Source organism: Serinus canaria, chromosome 2, assembly GCF_022539315.1.
Source record: "Serinus canaria isolate serCan28SL12 chromosome 2, serCan2020, whole genome shotgun sequence".
Classification (NCBI taxonomy): Eukaryota; Metazoa; Chordata; class Aves; order Passeriformes; family Fringillidae; genus Serinus; species Serinus canaria.
Window position 1 is genome coordinate 90,379,967 of NC_066315.1, and position 20,495 is coordinate 90,400,461.

A 20,495-nucleotide genomic window follows, 5' to 3' on the forward strand; every position below is an offset into this window, starting at 1 on the left:
AAATTTCTGTAATTTCTCTAAAAATTTTTCTATGAGTTGTCTAACATCCTTACCCCCTGCTTCCTCTGCATCATTTTCAGCCATGTTATTATCTTGTTCAAGTCAATGTACATATCTGGGACAGCTTAAGTTGGAATTAGTTTAAAACTATCTTCTTTTTTTTTTTTTTGTAGCTTCTCATTAATAGTTCTATGTTGAGATCCATCACATAGATTTCAATCAGTTTAAATTTGTTGTATTGATTTTATAGTATTCTGTATTTAAATAATGATGTGCAGTATTAAGACACTGTGCAGTATTAAGACAAACACTACTGGGAAATCCATGTATCCTGCATGAATGAACCTTTATTCAGTCTTGCAAACTCCTTTTAAAAAAATAATAGCAATTTGAATTACATTGCTATACCCTTTTTTTTTTTTGCCCTCCACTTATTGGCTGAGTTCATGTGTCAGCTATTTCATTAATTTGCTTAGGATAGAAATTATGGTAATAGCTCTGTAGTCACTGGGGGTGTTCCACTTTGTCTTTTCCCATATGGCCTCTTTGTATCTTAAGTGGAGCTTTGCCAGAATTCCAATAAATATCAACAATTAAGCCCAGCAGTCCAGACAACTTCTGAATCAATTCTTAAAACTACTGCATGTAAGTTACAGGATCTCTGTGATTACAACACCTTGTCTTGACAGAGTTTTCCAGAGCTCTCTCTTACTGCTGGTATAAGCTGCACTTCACTGCTTTGGCAAGATGTGAATGGACTCTTCCCTCTCTATGTAAATGTAGGACAAAACCCCTTGTTAAGCATATCTTATCATGCATCATTGCTATTGAATTTGTCATCTCCCAAGGAATGAATCATTATTACGATTCATTTTTCTCCACTTACATTTTTATAAATCCTTGTTAATTCTGTGAATGCTGCTAGCCATTCATTTGCTACTATACATTTAACCTACCTTTCCACTATCTCTACTTCAGATCTTTGATTCATAATCATTATTATGAATTTCCTCTTTTTAACTTTTGTTGCATTCTGCCCAGTCTTTGACCAATTTTATTGCTTGTTTGTTTTACGTTCCACAACAACCAAAACAATTTTTAATGTAAGAATAGTTTTTTTTACATATGTGCAGCTTAGGACATATAATTTACAGCCCATACACAAACATCTTTCCACTGCTCTTTGTAACTATAACTGTTGCTCCCCCCTCTCCCTCTCCAATGGCTTCCTTTGCTTTGTTGGCTAATACATAAACATTACTTTTCCATTTTTTTCATGCACTTGGAAGTAGATTTTCAAAAAAGGAGTTAGGTACCATGGTTTGGGTTCCAATCAGCGCCTTGCAGCCAGGTCTTCAGTCAGAACTTGGTGTTCTTGCCTCAGCAGGCAGGAGGGAAAGCAGATGCTGGTTCTGTGACAGGAACCAGTTCACAAATATCCAGCAGAAAACTTGGTCACTGGCAGCATTTAGGTACCTGCAGGTGGTACTGAGGGATGGTCTGGCTGTCCTTGCTGGATGTTGGATGCAGCTTCTCACGACTGCTCCAGGTGCTTAAGCCCTCTGTGTGTGTCTAGCCCAGGAGCTGGGTATGAACAGTACCATGTACATGTGCAACACATGCTCCTCCTTTTATTATTTTACTCTTATTTTATATTTACTCAGTGAAAGCTGGATGTAAAGAATTATTTTTTTTTGTCACTAAGGAAAGGGAAGCAGTGGAGCAGCTCACCCAGACAGTTTGATCAGCCTTTGTCCTTAAAAAGTTCTAGAACCAGACTGGATAAAAGTATGAACATCCTGAACTGAACTCACTGATCCTGCTTTTTTGAGAAGGATGTTGCATTAGATTATTTCCTCAAGTCCCTCCCAATTATTTTATGAGATTATATGAACTATATTATTAATTAATTACTTTATAAAATTAATAAACTCTATGTCTAGAAAAATTGTTTTCAGATTATGTTAAAATTCCCCATTGTTTTCTGATAATACTTTGATTTTTAACACGTATATTTGCATTCTTTTAAATTCCCTTCATGATCAAAAAGAGAACTCAGAAGAAGGACCAACCTCCTTATCAATTAACTGGCATGATTCCAACTCATATATATGGTGGGACCCATCTGTCCCATCTTACAGTAATTAGAGAGGAAGCTTTGTGGTGGGGGAAAGTAATTTATAGTGGTACCAGATATTTATTATTTCTTCAATAAAACATGGACAGTATTTTAGCATCCAAAGCCACATTTCCATATGGTTTTGTTGGATAAATTTTTCCCTAATATGACCATAAGGGAACTTCAAATATATTTTTGAAATGTTGCAGATAGTGCAGTATTCCCTTACATGTCTCTTGGCATCAGTTTTTGTAGAGCAGAAATTGATTTAAACTGTAGCACACACTGGCTTTTAGCAGAGGTGCTTCACCTCTTTACAGAGCTGTGATTGTGGTAATCTTATGCCAGAGACAATAGGAAGCTGTTCCAAATGTATATTTGCTAATGACCAGTTGAGTATTTGTTTCTATTAAGTTACTATAATAGTTTCATGACTAAGCAGAATTTTCATGGAAAAAAAATCAAATATATTCTGAATGAAAAGAGGGGAAAATATTTTATTGACCTGTTGATTTGGGAGGGTGGAGTATAAAGTGAAATCTGCATGCTTTTTTAGTGTTCACAGCTTTGTGCAGCTGCTTTTCCCTCTTGCGCTGGGAATAAAGGGCTTTGCCAAGACCTTTAGGAAGAAAGTCCTTCAGCTGAGTAGCTGAATATGCATATCTTGCAATTAAAATCAATATTTAGCTCTTGTCCTAATGCTCAGTAGAAATATTAAGCTTCCCTTTAGTTATGTCTATCCAGAGCAGCTCTGTGAAAATTAACTAAACACACAGCTGACTCATGGCAGAGCAGGGGAGTGAGCAATGGTTTAACATCAGATTGTACTGACAGTGAAGGTAAGAGACCTACAAGGGAATAGTTTGTCTTTCAGTTATCTAACCTTACTTATTGTACAGATAATTTTTAAAAAAAAGTCATTTTTTTATGCATCTTCCTAAAAGCTGGTCAGTATTTTGTACTGCACATGTGAAAACATGAAAACCAAAATTCTTTTTTTTTTTTTAATTGAAAAATATCCGCAGCCATTTCACTGAAACAAAAATGTGCTTGTGTCTGTGGTGATCTGGATTTAATGAATGAACCTGATGAATGAATGAATTAATGAATAGAGAAACACACAAGTCAGGCTTCACAGTTACTTCAGGCTGAAAGGTATTTACAGGTCAGAGTCCAGAATTCCCTTGGTTTAAGGGGGCCAGGAGGGGAAATCTCACAGTAATCTAGCTAGAAGAAACAAAACCAAAACAAACAAAAATCTCCAGATGTAAAATCTTTGAAGAAAAGTCTGGCTTTTATTCTTTTATGTGGCACACAGCAGGGCTGCAATCCTCAAGTGAACAGGGGCTGTGCTACTACAACACAGCAATTAGCTGCAAAGCTGCAGCCTAGTCCAGTATATAATCTTTCCAAAACCATATCCCCTAGTTATTGGCAAGCATGACTTCTGACAAGACTGGAGATTTTTCCTCTGGTATTTCTCTGCTCTTGTCATATATCTTTAGTGTCATTTTCTCTCTTTCTTTCCTAATACTGTTCATAACCTAAGCTGGCATGACTTTGAAATGAAACATTTTAAAAATGGTTTAAGGGCAGTACAGAGCAATGGAGGTGAATAAATAATTTCTTTCCTGTCATGTGGCAGTCTGTGCAATCCAATGGCAAATTAGGCACTTGGTTGCATCAATACATGTTGTGGATCCAAGGAAATGTTACTGTGTTTAACAGTAATTCTCATGAAAAAGATTTAAAATTAACTAGCTGGTAGAGTTCTAAAAAGCAGTGTTAAGTGTTTTCCAATACTTCAGTTACAAACACTTTTATTATATTCCCAGGTATCAAAATTTGGTCAGTACAAGATTTTTTAAAATTTAAGTTTGCCTGTTGAATCTAAACACTAGCGCAAGATTCTCCATGTGCCTGTTACACCTCTAACATTTTAACACAGATTTCTTTTATTCTGTCTTTAATCCCAGTGATACAATCCTGTTGTCTTCAGATACTGTTTACCCCACATTTATACAGTGGTTTTCTCACTGTAGCCTTTTTAGGTGCCCTGACAACACAGCCTAAACCTGCCATACCCACAGCTGCAAAGGTCATACTCTAAATCAGTGTCAAATGGATACTGCCTACCCTCAAACAAAAGATGAAACAAACCAATCCTATCCTGCCTGTACAGCTGCCCATATCTTCTGAGGAAATCCAAACCAATATTTTATGGTACTTTCTACATCAAGAAGATGTGTGTATTAGACCACCAAAATTGAAGAAGGCTGTAAGTTCATGAATAACAGTGTAGGCAGCCTTCCTGTCTGCATTCTCAATGTCATTGGTTGAGATCCAAAAAGGACTAAAATTAGGCCATTAGCCTTGACAGTAGGCTGAGGTGTCCTTAAATTTTGGATGACAGCTTTCTACAGGGACATGTGCAGCCCTGAGTTATTCAAACTCCTTTGGAGATGCGTGGGGTCCATCAGAAGCCTCAGGATGGGAATTGTAACTGGTGTAAAGCAGTGGGGACAGATGTGTCTTACACCTCTCTGAATCCAGCACTGGAGCACTGCTGAGAGCTGCCTGCCTCCATCCCAGTGTGTATTTATGCACGCCTTCCCTAAAGACTGTTTATTCAAAATTCTCAGCAGAGATCAGAGCTACCATCCCACGCAAGTGCCCAGTTAATTAAGACAGTCACTCTCCCATTCCATAAAATCCAGCAGCTCCCAAAGAAGTTTGAGAGTTCCCTCTGAAGCCGGACTCTGCTCTGAGGTTAGGGAGCACATCTTGGGCAAAATTTGGAATTGTGCTGTGTTCTCCAAACATGAAGCTACACAGTGGTCATCACCAGCATCATTCTCTTAAATGAAGCTGGCTGCTGATGTATTTTGTGAGGGCCCAAGCCAGCAGACAGTCTTGAGAAGCCTTTACCAGCTTGAGCCCTCTAGGAGCAATAGGAGGAGAGACAGCTGCCTTGCAAATCCCATCAGGCAGCCTAAAAATATCAAATAGTCCTCAAATTCCACAGCAGCCTCAAGAATTAGGTCCGCCCCAGGCATAATTTGAAATGTAATTTTATTATCTGGCAAGATGAATGTTTAAAGTTGAGGTGCCAGGAGTAAAGAGGAGCTGAATGAGGTACTATGAGCCTGTGCTTTTAACTGTAGCTTCCAAGTCTCATATTCAAAAGCTGTCTAGGAATTACAGAAATCTGGACCTTTCACTAGCAGTGTGTGCATTCCCTTCCTCAACCAAGCCATTTTACAGGATTTTACCAAGGGATTTACAGGATTTCTACAGTCATAAACCTGAATCTTTCATGTGTGCATATTGCCTGAGCTTGGGAAGGGGTAAAATAGGAAGGGCAGGTGGAGGAAGAGCAAAGCATGAAGTTCCCTCAGGAAGGTTTTATCTCAGAGCAGAAATCTACCAGCCCCAGAGAGCCCTGCAGGCATCTGTACCAGCAAACAAAGAGCACCTCTGCAACCACCACTGCCCTGGCAGCAGGATGCAGAAAACTCTCAGCTTTTATCCATGTTTGAGTCTCAGAGATGAGTTGTGACTTCTAGAAAAGGAGATCTCTCTTCCTGAGGCAAGCATTTTACCCAAAATGCTAATAAAAATTAAAAACAATGCTCCCAGATTTATAGTGCCTCATTCTGAGGAAACCCACTTGCTGCAAGAGCCTCTCCCTTTCTTTATTTATCATATAAATAAATATATGTACATCTTCCTTTATCCAAAAGATATTTAACCATTTTCCAGGCTGTTCTCAATCATAAATGAGGATGGGCTAAACTGTAACCCCCCACAACACTCTTCAAACGATCTTTTTTCCATCATAATTGATCTTTTAGATCATTTTATAACCACCTCAGCTATAAATTCATCCCCATTATTGGTAATAAGTGCTGGCCTCATGTAAGTATGTTGGCTGTTTTCCCAGAATAATCCTTTTGGAATGGAATCTGGGGGAAGTGGATGAGAGGGAGGGATGACCTACAACCCTAAAAATCTTATTAATAATTAACCATAGTTTGAGAAGATAGAAATGTTCTCCACTGTTAATCAGGATCTCATCCCTTTAAAAATGTGATGTAGAAATACAGACAACGATTCCTTCTACCCTTCAAAACAGCTCAGCCCAGACCAGACTGTTTGTCAGTTCAGGGCTGGCAAAATGTAAATTTGCAGCAGAACTGAGTAGTGAAGCACCAAGAGTACAGGGAGTGGAGAACAGGCAAACCTTGAGAGGGTGAGGTTTGGGGGGAACAGGTTTGTACCCTGAAAAAAGATACCACCACTGTATGTCCCCCCACTCCATGCACCCAGGTGAATACAGTGACAATTTGCTTCCTCAGAACCTGAAGAGGAGTCTGTGCATTCCTGCTCTGCCTGTGCCCAGTGCCAGACCCCACAGCAAAGGAGTGCTCCCTGCACTCTTCCCTATTGGAGAGATTACCTCGTTTACCAGAGGGGCTCTGAAATGTGTCAGAGGATGAGCTGTTGCTCTGGCACAAAGCTTGATAAGGGGCTCACTCACCCCTGTCTGAATGGCTGAGACCCCTTGCTGACCCAGGTAGCTGTCCACAGACCCTTTAAGAGTATCCCATGCTCTGCCTCCAGCAGCCCCTCCTGTTCTTTCTGTAATTCTTAGGAAAGGCCAATGGCAATGTATCTTCATAGGGATTGCAGCAGTGACAGCAGCATTGGAAAGGGGTGAGCAAATGGTTCTACATCCCTTGCCTGGACTGGGAAGCCCCTGCAGCCTGCCACTCTCCATGGGCTGAGAGCAGATGCCTGATCTGCCAAAGCCTCCCAGCCAGCTCTGCTCGTGAGCACGTGGCAGGGTGACGTGGGCTGTAGGCAAGAGAATGAAATAAGCCAGCAGACAAGCTCAGGGAGGGCAGGGCTGGGAGCTCAGCAGCACGTCCTGGTTGGAAGTGCCTGGATGGTAGGTGGCTGCAGCCTGCAAGTGCCTGTGGGAGTGCAAAGTGGTTGGCTTTGTTGCCAGTGTTATTTGAGATTAAAACTAGGCAAATAATCAAGGAAATTTGCATTTGCCTAGTTTTCCAGTGTTACTACTTGGGTTGAAACCCAAGCCTGTAGAGCAAACATCAGTCTGCCATTTCTCTAATCCCTTTTGCTTGTCTGGCAACCAAATACTGTTCTTCCAGTCCAGGTTATTTGATATGGGGAATATCAAATTTGACAAAGGAAAAAAAAAGCAAACAGAAGAATAGAAGGTAAACTATACTAGACAACTGCAATTAATCCCCCAAATGGCATCACTATTAACCTCCAATTTCCTGGATTGCACATAAATTGAAGTGGTATAAGAGAGAATGTTTTCTCCATGACACGGCAATGGACAAATGTGATGGTCGGGGGGGAAGGCGACTAAGGTCAATGGGAATGCACGATTGTTCCTTCTCCTTCTTGTCTGTCCCTGCACTGTGATCAGAAAAAAAGTTAGAAAACATAAAAACCATGACCTGGACCTTAGTGATAGTTCCTCTCTCTGTCCTGACCTTCCATGCAGTACCATCTGCTGTCTGTCATGCTTCCCAAGGCACCATACACTCCTACGGGGTGTGCCGAGACTGTAGGCTGGGTTACCTACTTACAACACCTTCAGTTCATTTAGGCTTTTACTGCATTGCCAGAACTCCTCTGAGGAAGGCAAGAGGAAGAAAATAACTGTCTGCAGCAGTTCATGTTGCAGAAAAATCTAATTAAATTTCAAGGGATGGAGATGGCTTCCTTCCACTAAAGGCTTTCCCCTGCTGAATTGCAAAAGCATATTGCAAATAACAAAGGGGCTAAAACTTAAAAATACACCAAAGGAAAAAAGCAAACAAAAAACTGCCACAAGAATATTTTATGCCAGAAATCATTAGACAACTGCAATTGAAAGGCCATTACCAACTCCCACTATAATAAAAGACATTATAATTGTAATCTGAACAACTCGGGTGACACTTTCTGCATGGTATATTTATCCCTCATGGGACACATCTTGGCACTGCTGCTTATTAATGTAGGTGATAATCATGTAATGAATAGCTAGATTGATAAGAGTATATTGAGAACAGCTGCTAAAAATAGCGAAAAAAACAATGCACATTATATCTTTACTGGAATCCTTGAAAAGAAACAGGAAGGACAGTCTTTAAAAACTATTTAAAATATAAAATAAAGATAACCATAGCATTTAGAAATATTTGTTCCAATCAGGACTAATTTTAAGTTTCCCATTTTTCTTGTTAGAGCAGGAATCTGTCCTGGTGAGCAAAACAAATCACATAGGTAATTAGATATTGAGGAAAAGGTAGGTGTATATCTCAGAGTTGTAATATCTCCTGTTTTTCAAGCTGAAAAACATACCTGTTTCAAATTAGTGTTTTTTCTGGATGACAGCAAATTCATCTTAAAACTACCATCATTTCTCCTTCTTTTACCATTCCAGCTATTTGGATGTTTCCTCGCCTGGGAGACACGAAATGTCAGCATTCCTGCTTTGAATGACAGCAAGTACATCGGAATGAGCGTGTACAACGTGGGGATAATGTGCATTATCGGTGCTGCTGTTTCATTCCTTACTCGGGACCAGCCCAATGTGCAGTTCTGCATCGTTGCTTTAGTCATTATATTCTGCAGCACCATCACTCTCTGCCTTGTGTTTGTACCTAAGGTAGGTGAATTTGTTTTGTGTAGATCTGGATATTTTTCCTACTGTTTTGTGATTATGATGTATCATGCAGGTATTTATCACCTTTTCAAGTGCAGGGGATGTGTATGAATTCTTAACCAAGCTCATCCATAAATGCTTCTCTACAGACCCTGAAGGAAAAAAAAAGCTTCATGACAATTTGGAGAAAGTGTGAATACATGAGCTAATAATGCCTGTATTTTCACTGAAATTATGACTGGGGAAATAAAAGTTGTTTTCAGTGGAATAGTCTCTATTTCCAGCTTTCAGGAAATTTTTGGAAAGAGTGGAGATGTAAGTGGAGATTCTGGGGGGACAGGTCCTGCTGTCTACTCTGCCATGTTTCTTCCCTTCCCTCTTATTTTTGGTGACCAGTTATAGGTATCAAAGGAATGGCATAAAGCTGCCTCTGGGGAGTTATAGGTTGGATACTAGGAAAAGGTTCTTCCCAGAGGGTGATTGGGAACTGGAAAGGGATATCCAGGGAAATGGTAACGGCACCAGCCTGACATAGTTCAAGAAGCATTTGAGCAATGTTCTTGGGCACTTGGTGTGATCCTTGGGGTGCCCCTGTGCAGGGCCAGGAGCTGCCCTTCAGTGATCCCAGTGGGTCCCTTCCCACGATATTCTAAGATTCTTACATACCCTAAATAAGATATTCAAGATCTCTGTTTCTATACCTACAAAAATAGTAAAATCTTTACGTTCACTAGCATGATAAGAAATCAGTTGTGTTAAAATCTCTAAGTATTCATTTATGGTGGTACAATAGGCTTTGTCAGTACCTCAGAGGAAAACTGTTTGTATGCTGCAAATGCTGACTCTGAAGTTATATTTTTTAATGGGTGTATTAAAGGACTAAGTGAGGCACAGACTGGGAGACACATGCTTTCATTTCCTTATGCTTTTTTGGGCTCTGAGGACAGGTTCATTGTGCCTTGTTGGAAGAATCGAGAAGATACCTACAAAGGGCTGAAATCTGATCAGTTCCCTTGCTGAGTTAAGCTTTAAACATGAATATGACAGATCTTGAATGAAGGGAAAACTGGTTTTTACATAAGCTTACATAGCAAAGCCTAAAGTACTAGGGAATGCATTCCATGTTATGAAGTAAAATGTTCAATTGTATTCATTTTAAGTGGTTTGTGTAAACATAACTTATTACATTGCAAATTAGATACATCAGTTGGATGTCTGAAAAATGTGCAAGGCAAAATGTAGGTCCTTTTTCCTCTAGAATCTGTTTTTAGATTTTTCAAGGGAGTATTTATAAGAGGCTCTTTATTGGACCAGGTTCAATCAATGTATTGAGCAAATTGCAGTCAGTAGATTCTGGTGCTAAGTGGCATCCCATCTACTGGGAAGCCAAGAACTATGTGTACAAAAGAAGCAAGAGAAACAAGCTAATAAACTTATCTCAAAGTGCAACCACTGAAAGAAATTAAAGGCACAGACTAGAGATAAAAGCTGATTTGTGATCTGCAAAAATAAAATAAAAAAAAAGCAGCAAAGTAATTCATTCTCCAGGACTGACTAAACAGGATGTTTTTGCAAGTTTTGCAATTTACTTCTCAAATATTAAAAAGCCATCCAGACATGTATAGTCATATTTTTGTTCTGGATCTTAGAGAAGAATCACAACTTTGTTCTAAATTGAGAGAACATTCACAAACATGACAATAGAGTGTACTTTGAAACACTACAAGATTTAAATGGGTAAGCCATATGAAAATGCATATTAAAGCTCCTATGCCAGAAATACCCCCAAAGAGTGTCAGAGCTCTCTTCAAAGAGAATTTTTAATGCTGTCCATGCCCTTTGCCCCTTTGCTTTCATGCTCCCTTGCCCATCCTTCTCTTGTCATGGGCTGTGAAATTACTTTTCTGATTCCTTTTTTAACCCCTTCCTCTGATCTTCTTCTAAAGCCCAATTACCCCACCCTCATTTTTCATCCATTCTTTTTACTCAAAATACAAACATGAACCGTAGCCCCCTAGCATGAAGTTCCTAACCTCTTTCCATCTCTTGTCAGGTTTCCAAATGCTTAGATATTTAGCAGAAAAATTCATCACTGGATAAGATACAAAAAAAAAAAAAAAAAAAAAAGATGCAAGGGCTGGAATGCAGCACTTCCAATGCCCATGGGAGTGTTTTCACAGCTGGAGAGTTCTTCTAGCACTCATATATGCTGTTCTACATCTCCTCTGGCCCTGCTGTGCCATAGCTGGCAAGCACTCTCCCCTCAGCCTGCTCAGGTTGCACAATAACTCCTCTGGACACCACAGATTATATCCAACACTACCTAGTTTGTACATCTAGGTAAGATGTTAGTATGAGACAGGCACCAAATCTCTCCCCTCAAGCAATTCTGTTGTAAATAAGTACAATCTTGGCAACTTAGGTATATTTCTGGTGAATACTAAAGCCTCATCAAGCACAGGGGATGATAAGGAAGACCTGGAAGGCTGCACTCTCCATTTATTAAACTGACCAGACAGATGCAGGCAGTAATGTGGTTCTGAGCCAGGTGAGTGCCACTACTTCTGTGCTGTGCTAAGTACATTCCTTTTAACTAATCTTCAGCCGTCTCCTGGGCCAACAGTGTTGAAATTCAATTTTACCCCACAACCCTTTTAAGTACGCAACTACTCAGCAACGTAGACACACTAAGGAATGAAACATGACATGTTCCCCTTCCTTCTTGTCAGCTCTACTAATCTTATTTACTTATAACATGGCAATTACTATCCTTCTCCAGCTGAATGTCCACTTCATCCATTGCCATTTTGTTCAGTTCCAAGTACCACAGAAAAAAACATGAGGAAAATCCCACGGCAGAATAAGAGATATCAGAAGAAAAAAAGCTCATTACCCTCTCCATTTCATGGTACAAGTGTTGATAGCTTTATACCTCATCTAGTACTTACATTAACTGTACACATTCTTGTTATCCAATCAAAAGCTTTCCAAACACTTTTAAAACTATTATAGATTTCTGCATTCAAGGGTATCTTGTAGAAATTTTCTGCAGAATTCAAACACCTGTTATGTATATTTTTCCTGTTAGAAATTAACTGAAATGTCTAACTATCTTTTAAAGGTCCAAGATGTCTGTAGTGCCTTTCAACATACTTTTCCCTTCTTTAAAAGAAAAAATCCTGATATGCATTCTCTCTTCATGAAGTAATTGTCACAAGCTTCTCCATGTTTATGATGCTTCCATGTCCTTCCATTTTTCTACTCCATCCATTTTGAGACAGAACAACGGGCTCACTTGTAGCTGCCCAGCAAGTGCATAAGATTTCTGGCTGTAATGGCACTAACACATTAATTCTGATCCAGTTTCCTGCAGAGCAACAAGGCAAAATCAGTTCTAGGGATTAAAACATCCCTTTTCTGTGTTGGTAGCATTTTATGCCTATTTGCAATTGGCTCTGTGGATATTCAGTGTTGACCCTTTGTGAAAATTGAAACTGCACAGATATAAGATAGCAAGATAAAAGTTTCACTGACTATATGGTAGGAAAAAAAAATTTAAAGCTCATCTAACCTCATTCTTCATACAGCATAAGCCAACAATGTTGCCCATGAACTTTTTAATCTAGTCCATGAATTCATTCCATGTGAATGAATTCATTAAACCATGTCCCTGTTGCTAAACACCCAATTTTTAGCTATAAACTCCCAGGTGAAGATGATTCAGTGGCAATACTTCCATCTTATATTCAGTTTGAACTTAGACCACATCAAATTGCAGAACTTTTATCTTGTAACGCTTCTGCCTGCTGCTTTAAGAAGCCTTGTAATTGCCATTCTTCACATTTAACTTCATTTTCATGTAGTTTTTGGTCTAGGACTTTGACACATCAGTCATTACAACCATCCTGATTTGAAACAAAAAATTGTGAGAGTGAAGACACTTCCCTTTAGGAAGGCTCAGCTACAGCAAGATACCCAAGGCCTTAAGCAGTTGGGTCTTGGTTACTTCCAGATAAATAATTCCCAATTCCTCTGAGTTTCTCTACCAGCATTTGAGCACATTGACAATAAGAAAAGTTTTTTCTGATCTTTAAGTGAAAATTCTGGGTTTTCAGCTTGTGTCTCCCTCCCTTTCCTGGCAGGTCATTGAGAAGAATCTGGCTCCATCCTCTACTCTCTTCCATCATATATTGAATACACATGAAAAATGCCATACCCCCTCAATGTCTTCCATCTCAGGGCTAAATAATCAGTCTCTACTTGTATCATAAGGGCTGGGACCTTCTTTGGCATCTCTGTGGGCCTTCTCTGGGCTTTCTTTACTACACCTCTCTCTCTCTCTTTTCTGGGCAGCCCAAACCTGGACGCAACACCCCAAGTGTGCTCTCACCCAGGGGGAGTAGAAATGAAGGATCACCTCTGCTGGCCCGGGGTACTGTTGGCTCATGTTCCACCACAATTTCCAGTGCCTTTCCTGGAAAGGTACTTTCCAGTCAAACAGCCCTCGAGCTCTTTGGGTAGGTGCTTGGGGTTTATTTCTCCTCGAGGACAGGACTTAGTACTTCCCTTTGCCTAGCTTTAGGAGATCCTTTTTGGCCCAGACCCATTTCCTTCCAGAGTGAGGAGCAGCATTAGTGACTGGCTACCACAAGCCTCTGAATATGTCAGTTCAGCCCAATTTGAATCCACTTCAGTGGTTCCTTGCCCAGTCACTTTATCAGTTTAACTTTGAGGATGCTCTGGGAGACAGTGTTAAATCTTTGCTTAAGTCAAGAAAAATAACTCTCTATCCTCATCTACCAGCCCAGGCATCTCACTGAAGACAGCTATAAATCAGGTTTTTCAGGCAGGATTTCACTTTCATAAATCAACAATGAATGCTTCTAATCACATTCTTGCTCTTAATATGTTTGGAAATGGTTCCCCAGAGGATTTGCTGCAGCATACCCCCCAGACTGAGGTGAAGGTGGCAAGGAGGCTTTTCCCCAAATTCTTCTGTCACATCTCCTGAACTCAGCTGTGACATTTCCTCTCTTATAATCCTCAAAAACTGCTCAAAATCAACATCATCTTCCAAAAGTAATTGAGAGTGGTCTCATCATGACATGGACCAGTTCCCTTAATCCTCAGGCATACAGCTTGTCAGGTTGGATGAACTTGATGTATTCAATTACTTTAGAGGTCTGGAATTTTTGAAGGCAAGTTTCACCAGTAAAGACTAAGGTGAAGAAGACACAGGGCACCTTCACCTTCTCCATCTACTTTACCACCTGAAAAATAAAATGTATTATTTGTGAGCATCATCCCGATCTGCAGCCTTGGTCTGTAAATACATGCCAGGGATCACATTCTTCATCCTGAGAAGTCAGATCTCTGTTGATCAGAATTTAGGGCCTTACTTTGTGCCACTGGAGCTGCAGAACAGTTCCATGCTCTCAAGAGTAAGAGGAATCAATTCCAAAATGCAGCTATACCACAAAATCTGGCCGGGCTGTGCATACAAAATGATTGCCCATTCTCTCTTTTCAGACAACTCAACACCTTTGGATTTATGATTCCATGCCTATCCTCTCAGGGCAGGGAGCTCCTTCAGCTTTGTCTGTATACAAATATAAATTGCATGCTGCTTGGCAAGTAACATAAATTTTGTATTCTCTAGAGTAATTTGAGAATCTCTCTCCTCGCTGCCAAACAGCAGTAGCTTTCTCTCCTCATGTCGAGGTGATATTTTCACATTGTCACTGAGTGTTAAATTTTACTTATATTTGCCTAAATTAAATATGTTTAAGGTTAACCTTTTTCTAAGTGGCTTATTTAATTTTTTTGAACGGATTTGATTCATTTTGGGTTGCTAAAAACTAATTAAGTTTCTGTTATCTCCAGAGTGCAATCTCCCATGAGTTCTTTCTGTTAATACTCCTGCTTCATGTCTCTCACTGCTTGAATGTTACTTATAACAGTAGGAAAGGAGAAATTTCAGATGAAGCTGTGCTTGGGAAGAGGAGGGTTTGGTGGACTGTATTTTTCTTGAAGAAGGAATATACCCTTTGAAAGTATAAACATAACAATGAAGGAGAAAGATACATATGATAGAATATTAAAATATATTTTAATACATTTAAAACCCAGATAAATGTCTTTTGAATGAGTTTTTTCCTAATTTTTTGAATGCTTCCCTTCTCATAATCATTTTCATTCAGCCTATTCTATAAAGTTATTCAGAAATCATCTCAAGTAGTGCACATGGCAAGCAGAGCTCACTTTCCAGAGTTTTATACTTGAAAATCAAAAAGGAGCGCTTGGTTCACCTTTCAGTATTTTGAGATACAAAATAAATAGCTGCAAAAACAAAACAAGATTTCTTAAGGCTTTTCAACCTTTCAGCTCATCACACTGCGAACAAATCCAGATGCAGCCACACAGAACAGACGTTTTCAGTTCACTCAAAATCAAAAGAAAGAAGATTCAAAAACATCGACATCAGTCACCAGCGTCAATCAGGCCAGCACATCTCGACTAGAAGGATTGCAGTCAGAGAACCACCGCTTGAGAATGAAAATCACTGAGGTATCCTTTACTGTGTTTACTGCCTAGGCACTTCATTTTTCATTGTTTTTTGTTGCAATTCTGCAATCTGCTTAAATGCTGACTACTTTTTGGAGAAAAAACTTAGCTTTTCCCATTGAAATAATAGGAAAGAGGCAATTTGTATGGATTGCTAACTAGTCCAGCAAACACGTGGCAGGAGTGATAAAATGAAAATGTGCCTTAGCAAAATGGGATTAAACTTGCCCTATTTATTTGTGACAGGCCAATTACCCTGCTGGTTCACATGGACATGCTGAGCTCCACAGCTCCAGAAGTGTAACCTTTACAAGCAAGCGTAACAGAGATCTGCAGCCCCAGGGGCACTTAAGGGCTGTCTTTGTTCCTGTTTATGGTTGAGTTCTGAGGCTGCTGTTGCTGTTATTTCTCAGCCTTTCTGAGAGTTTGCTCAAAAACTTGCCAGACATATTTTTACGTCTTCCATGAAACAGAATTACATATTTTCTTAAGGTAGGAAGATACCTTTATGAATGTGTGAGCTGACTCTTTTGACACAAAGGTGGTGATTTCTTCAGTGCCTACTGAGGGAAAGGCTGAGTACATGGAGTACATGAATTACATAACAGCTACAGCATGTACATTTATAGTTATGTCCATCCTTGCTCAGTAGACCTGAAATGATGACAAACCAGTCTTGAAGACTGCCCAATTTTTAGGACAAGATAATCATAACTGATTATATCATAAAGAAATCAATCTGTTCTTAGCCAGTCTGTATTCTTATACCTTGAAGAAAAACTATTTTATTGCAACAATTATTTCTTTGCCCAGATCTTAATGACAGTTGCCTATGTAACTATAAAGTATTTACTCAGGTGACCAAAGAGTCCAAAAGTAAAAGTTATATCTGCCTTGTTAAAGAAAATTAGTTCAGCTTTGCCAAGTCCCTTTCATGTGAGAGCCTTGAAATTTTTAATGAAGGCCTAACTGCCTGGTGGCTATTTCTGTTCTTTTACTCTACTGTAGTTTTTTTCCTACTACACTGCCTAGCACAAACTCTCATCCTGTGCCTCTCAAGGCTCATGATGGTGAGCACAGGTAAGGCTGATCAGGGCAGCCACATTACTGCTTGCAGGGCCCTGACTATTCCTTTTGGACTTTGCTTAAATAGATTGAATTCTCAGAACCAGTGGGTCCAAATCAGTTTCATTGTCAAGGGGATTTGGAACATGCCCTACAATGGCTAGCAGCTACATCTCTGGCTCATCTAGTTTGAGTTGCTGCGCCCCAGTTCTATAAGGAAAAACATACATCTAAATTCAGCACTTTTAAAATTCAGTTAAGCTGGTAGTGAGTGGGGTGTACTCTGGGCACTTCACCTTGCACAATCATTCTCAAAGAGGATTAGGAAGCTTGTTTCTTGCAATTTTCTATTGGGTCTGTAGACAACTGAATCCAAGTCAGAGTCTGAGGAGAGCACACTGTGCTTGGCTCAGTGCTGAAAGTGCATTCCTGGTAGAGTTGACTGCAGTCACTCTCATGACTGGACATGCCATAGCTCCCTTGTATTCTCCTGTATGTTCAACATTTGATGGATGAAATGGTTATAGCTTTGTATGCCACAATTTTGCACATAGAAAATAAATACTTCAGAAGTTTTCAGACAGGGCTTTCTTATGCCCGTATCTTTCTCATTTGTCACTATACCTGAATTGCTTCTACTGTCAACTACTTAAGCTTATTCCTCTCCTATGCCTTGTGTGCAATGTCACAGTTGAACACAATTTGGCACTCGTGGCATTATTTTTAGAGATAGTGTAGTAGTGCTATAAGAAAACTTTATTTGTCACAGTGTAGTAATTGCATTACCACCTGCCTTCCATCGTAATTATAGAAAGCTGTGCCTCAGTGCAGATACCTGAAGCAAGGACTCGTGAATTTTGAAGGGTTTGTACTCTGTTTTGCAGCTGGACAAAGACTTGGAAGAGGTCACAATGCAACTTCAGGACACTCCTGAGAAAACAACATACATTAAGCAAAACCACTATCAGGACCTTAATGACATTCTTAGTATACGGAACTTCACAGACGGCAAAGGTGGGTGTCAGTAAAATCCATTAGTAGCTTAAAGTGTCAAACATTTGAATTGAATTGGCTTCAGAGCACTCAAACCTTGGTAAGACAGTTTAAATATTTTGATTGAATTACTGAGAGTATGCAGATTCACATAATAAGTTTCATGGTACCCACTGAGTAGTTATTTCTGTATACACATCTTCTATTGTAATACACATGGGGAAGTGGGAAACTTTAAGAAGTGTACTTGTGTTCAGAAGCCAAGTTTTTTGCGCTGCATGGAGAGAGGAAAGCCACAGAATTTTAAGCCCAGTTTAATATGTGCTTGCCTGACTAGGATGCTGAAATCCTGCTTTTGGACACTGCTATCAAGCACATAAAAGAGAAGCATGTAAATATTTCAGTGCTGGTTTGGATTCTAAATGCAGAATTGAAGCCACTCATGTATGAAATTTCTTCCCTAGGAACTGATAAAAAAGGATTTAATGACAACTGTAACATTCCTAAGTTGTTTCTCCTGTGTCTCTTGCATCGCTCCCTGAAGAAATACATGCAAGAGAATTTCTTCCATTAGAGCCATTTTGCTTTTTGGGAAGCAATAAAATCTGGTGCATAGTGCAATAAAAGTGGAAGCCAGGACACCCACTTTCCATATCTGACTGTAGAATGGATGTAATTTGTGATTTCTGGCAAATAGCTCTGTACAGCTGACTATTACTATAGTGTGTGACAAAATGGTTGCTCTGTGTTTGGAACTTGTATATTTGCATGTTTGTTATACAGCAAGGCTCAGGCTTCTTATTGATGTGGCACCATAGGCTTGATTATGTGGGACAGAAGTTACTCTTGTGAATATATTTGAAGAACAATTTTACAGCCACGGCAACAGTTCATATATGTTTTTGAAGTATATTGAAATTTCTGCTGGATAAGGTTACTTTTTCTTGAGCTTTTTGTTTTAGCCTGGGTATATTCACTGGGTTGTATAACTTATGGCAAAAAGAAGAAAAAGGGAGTGTTCCCAGTGTCCTTTTTAAAAGTAAAAAAAAAAAGCTGAAGAGGGGAAAGGAGGAAAAGGAAAACGTAAATAGCTGCTGGAGGCGTGTGATTATTGGGCTGAGATCAGGAGCAAGAACTAACATCAGTGAGTGGGATGAGGCACTTTGAAAGGAACACATAGAATGTTCCTCTCATGTCAGATGCTCCAGGAAAAATGATAAATCATGAATAATATTTCAAGCAGAAAAGATACACTGCATTGTGCCAAATGCCCATCTGAGTCTGGGTATGAGAATCAAAAAATTATTCTCAAGAAATACACTGGGTATAAATTTAGGATGAATGCTTCCCACAGCAAGATACACTCCATTAGCAGTAGGAGGCTGGCAAAGAAATCAAGGATAAAATATAACCTTTCTGCACTTACTTGTGGCTATGTCTACAAAAGACATTGATGCCTAACTGCTGCTTTAAGCAACAGCATCCAAGATTATCTTTGTTCCTAATTTTCACCCAGTACAGCAGCCTAGCTTTTACATTTCTGCTGTGGATACATAATTAAAATCATCTGTAAGCATGGAGTCTTAATGTCCAGAGAAGCTTGGAACTATGTGATGTTGGGATTTACAGGGTAGATATTCTGCATACAGAAGTTGCTGGACACAATTTTCTTGATGGACCTACCACATAAAGTTCCACACAAAAGGTGGGACAGGTGGAGAAAGATGCTTTCCCTTGTCAAAATTTATATGGAAAGATGAGAGTATCCATTCACCTGAGAATGAGGAAGATGTGGATCCCAATTTGCAGAAGGTGTTTGAAGCTTGGTCCCACACCTGGTGGCAAATACTCCATGCATGCATATTGTAGTGTATACTGATTCTGGCACAAGTGACACTAAATATTCATACTTCCAAGCTCTGAGCCACTGCGATAAGCAACCCTTGCTAGCCTTTTCTTGTCCCTCCAATTCCCTTTCTTCTGCCTCTTATCTTTCCACATTTCCCTGTCCCTTATCTACTTCTGAATCTTCTGTCTGTTTCTCTCACTGCACCCACTCCCAATAGTAAACCTATGTGCTTAATATAAATTTGCTGTTCCAATCAAAATAACAAGGCTTTGGAGAATTCATGCTGCTGAGTCACTGCTGATTCTCTGCAGATTCAAACAGACACCACTTAAATGGTACTTAAAAAAATTCTGGCCCTTACGGCTACAGGAAAGCTAACTCTGAGTGACACAACTATGCTTTCTGTAGCTATGCATTTCATGAGCTTTCAGTAAAGGAAAGTACAGAAACTTGAAATCATGCATCCCTGGTGGTACTCGAGAGAAGCTTCAGAATTGTAAATAATCTATTAGCGTGACCTAGAAGTGACCATCTCTCTCATCCCTGCTGTGCAACTGGGGAAGCCAGTCCAATATTAGTTTAAAGGTGATGATGAGGTTTGTACCTTCCTTGATCTTGTGAAAAATGTGAGCTGGGAGAGCGGGAATAGGACAGAAGAAGCGAGAGGCTCAAAATAGCAGCTGACTTAGAGCTAAAAATCATAGCAGATAATTTGCCACATTCGTTTGTTGTTCACTTCTATGTGAATTGTTTTCATAAAAGACCTTGCTGTTCTGGAGGAGCTCACAGGGAGAATGCCATGTAGGGTAACCCCAATGCTATTGCTTACACAAACTCAGGGCACTGCTCTTCACAGAGCAGATCATAACATGGGATTTAGGCAATGCAGCTCAAACAAGCCCTAATCAAACTTTAATGTCACAGTACACTTCAGTAAGCCTCTGATCTGTAAAAATTGCCCAGAGTTAAAAATTCTTATTCCTATAGCCAAGTGCCAGAGGAGGTTATTTGATTCATCTCTTCTTTCTCCACTACCTTCATTTACATCAAACATAGGGATTTAAGATACTAAAGTTAAATTACTTTAGCCAAAATAGGTAGATACAGCTGTGAACTCCTATATCTGCCTGACCTCAGGCAGCGTTTCATAACTTTGGGATTCCTGCTTAGTTATTAACAGCAACAGCTCCTGGTGTATCCCAGGAGCTCTTTGCTGG

The 20,495-nt window shown here is 39.6% G+C and overlaps 1 protein-coding gene across 1 annotated transcript in view; it reads left to right on the forward strand.

Moving 5' to 3' along the window:
• Positions 1–20,495, forward strand: part of LOC103815611 (gamma-aminobutyric acid type B receptor subunit 2) — a 159,272-nt gene that overhangs the window by 124,059 nt on the left and 14,718 nt on the right. Inside the window, exons 8-10 of the mRNA XM_050971023.1 lie at positions 8,586–8,810; positions 15,192–15,374; positions 17,321–17,450. Of these exons, the coding sequence (XP_050826980.1) occupies positions 8,586–8,810; positions 15,192–15,374; positions 17,321–17,450 (538 nt within the window). The remainder of the gene's footprint in view (positions 1–8,585; positions 8,811–15,191; positions 15,375–17,320; positions 17,451–20,495) is intronic.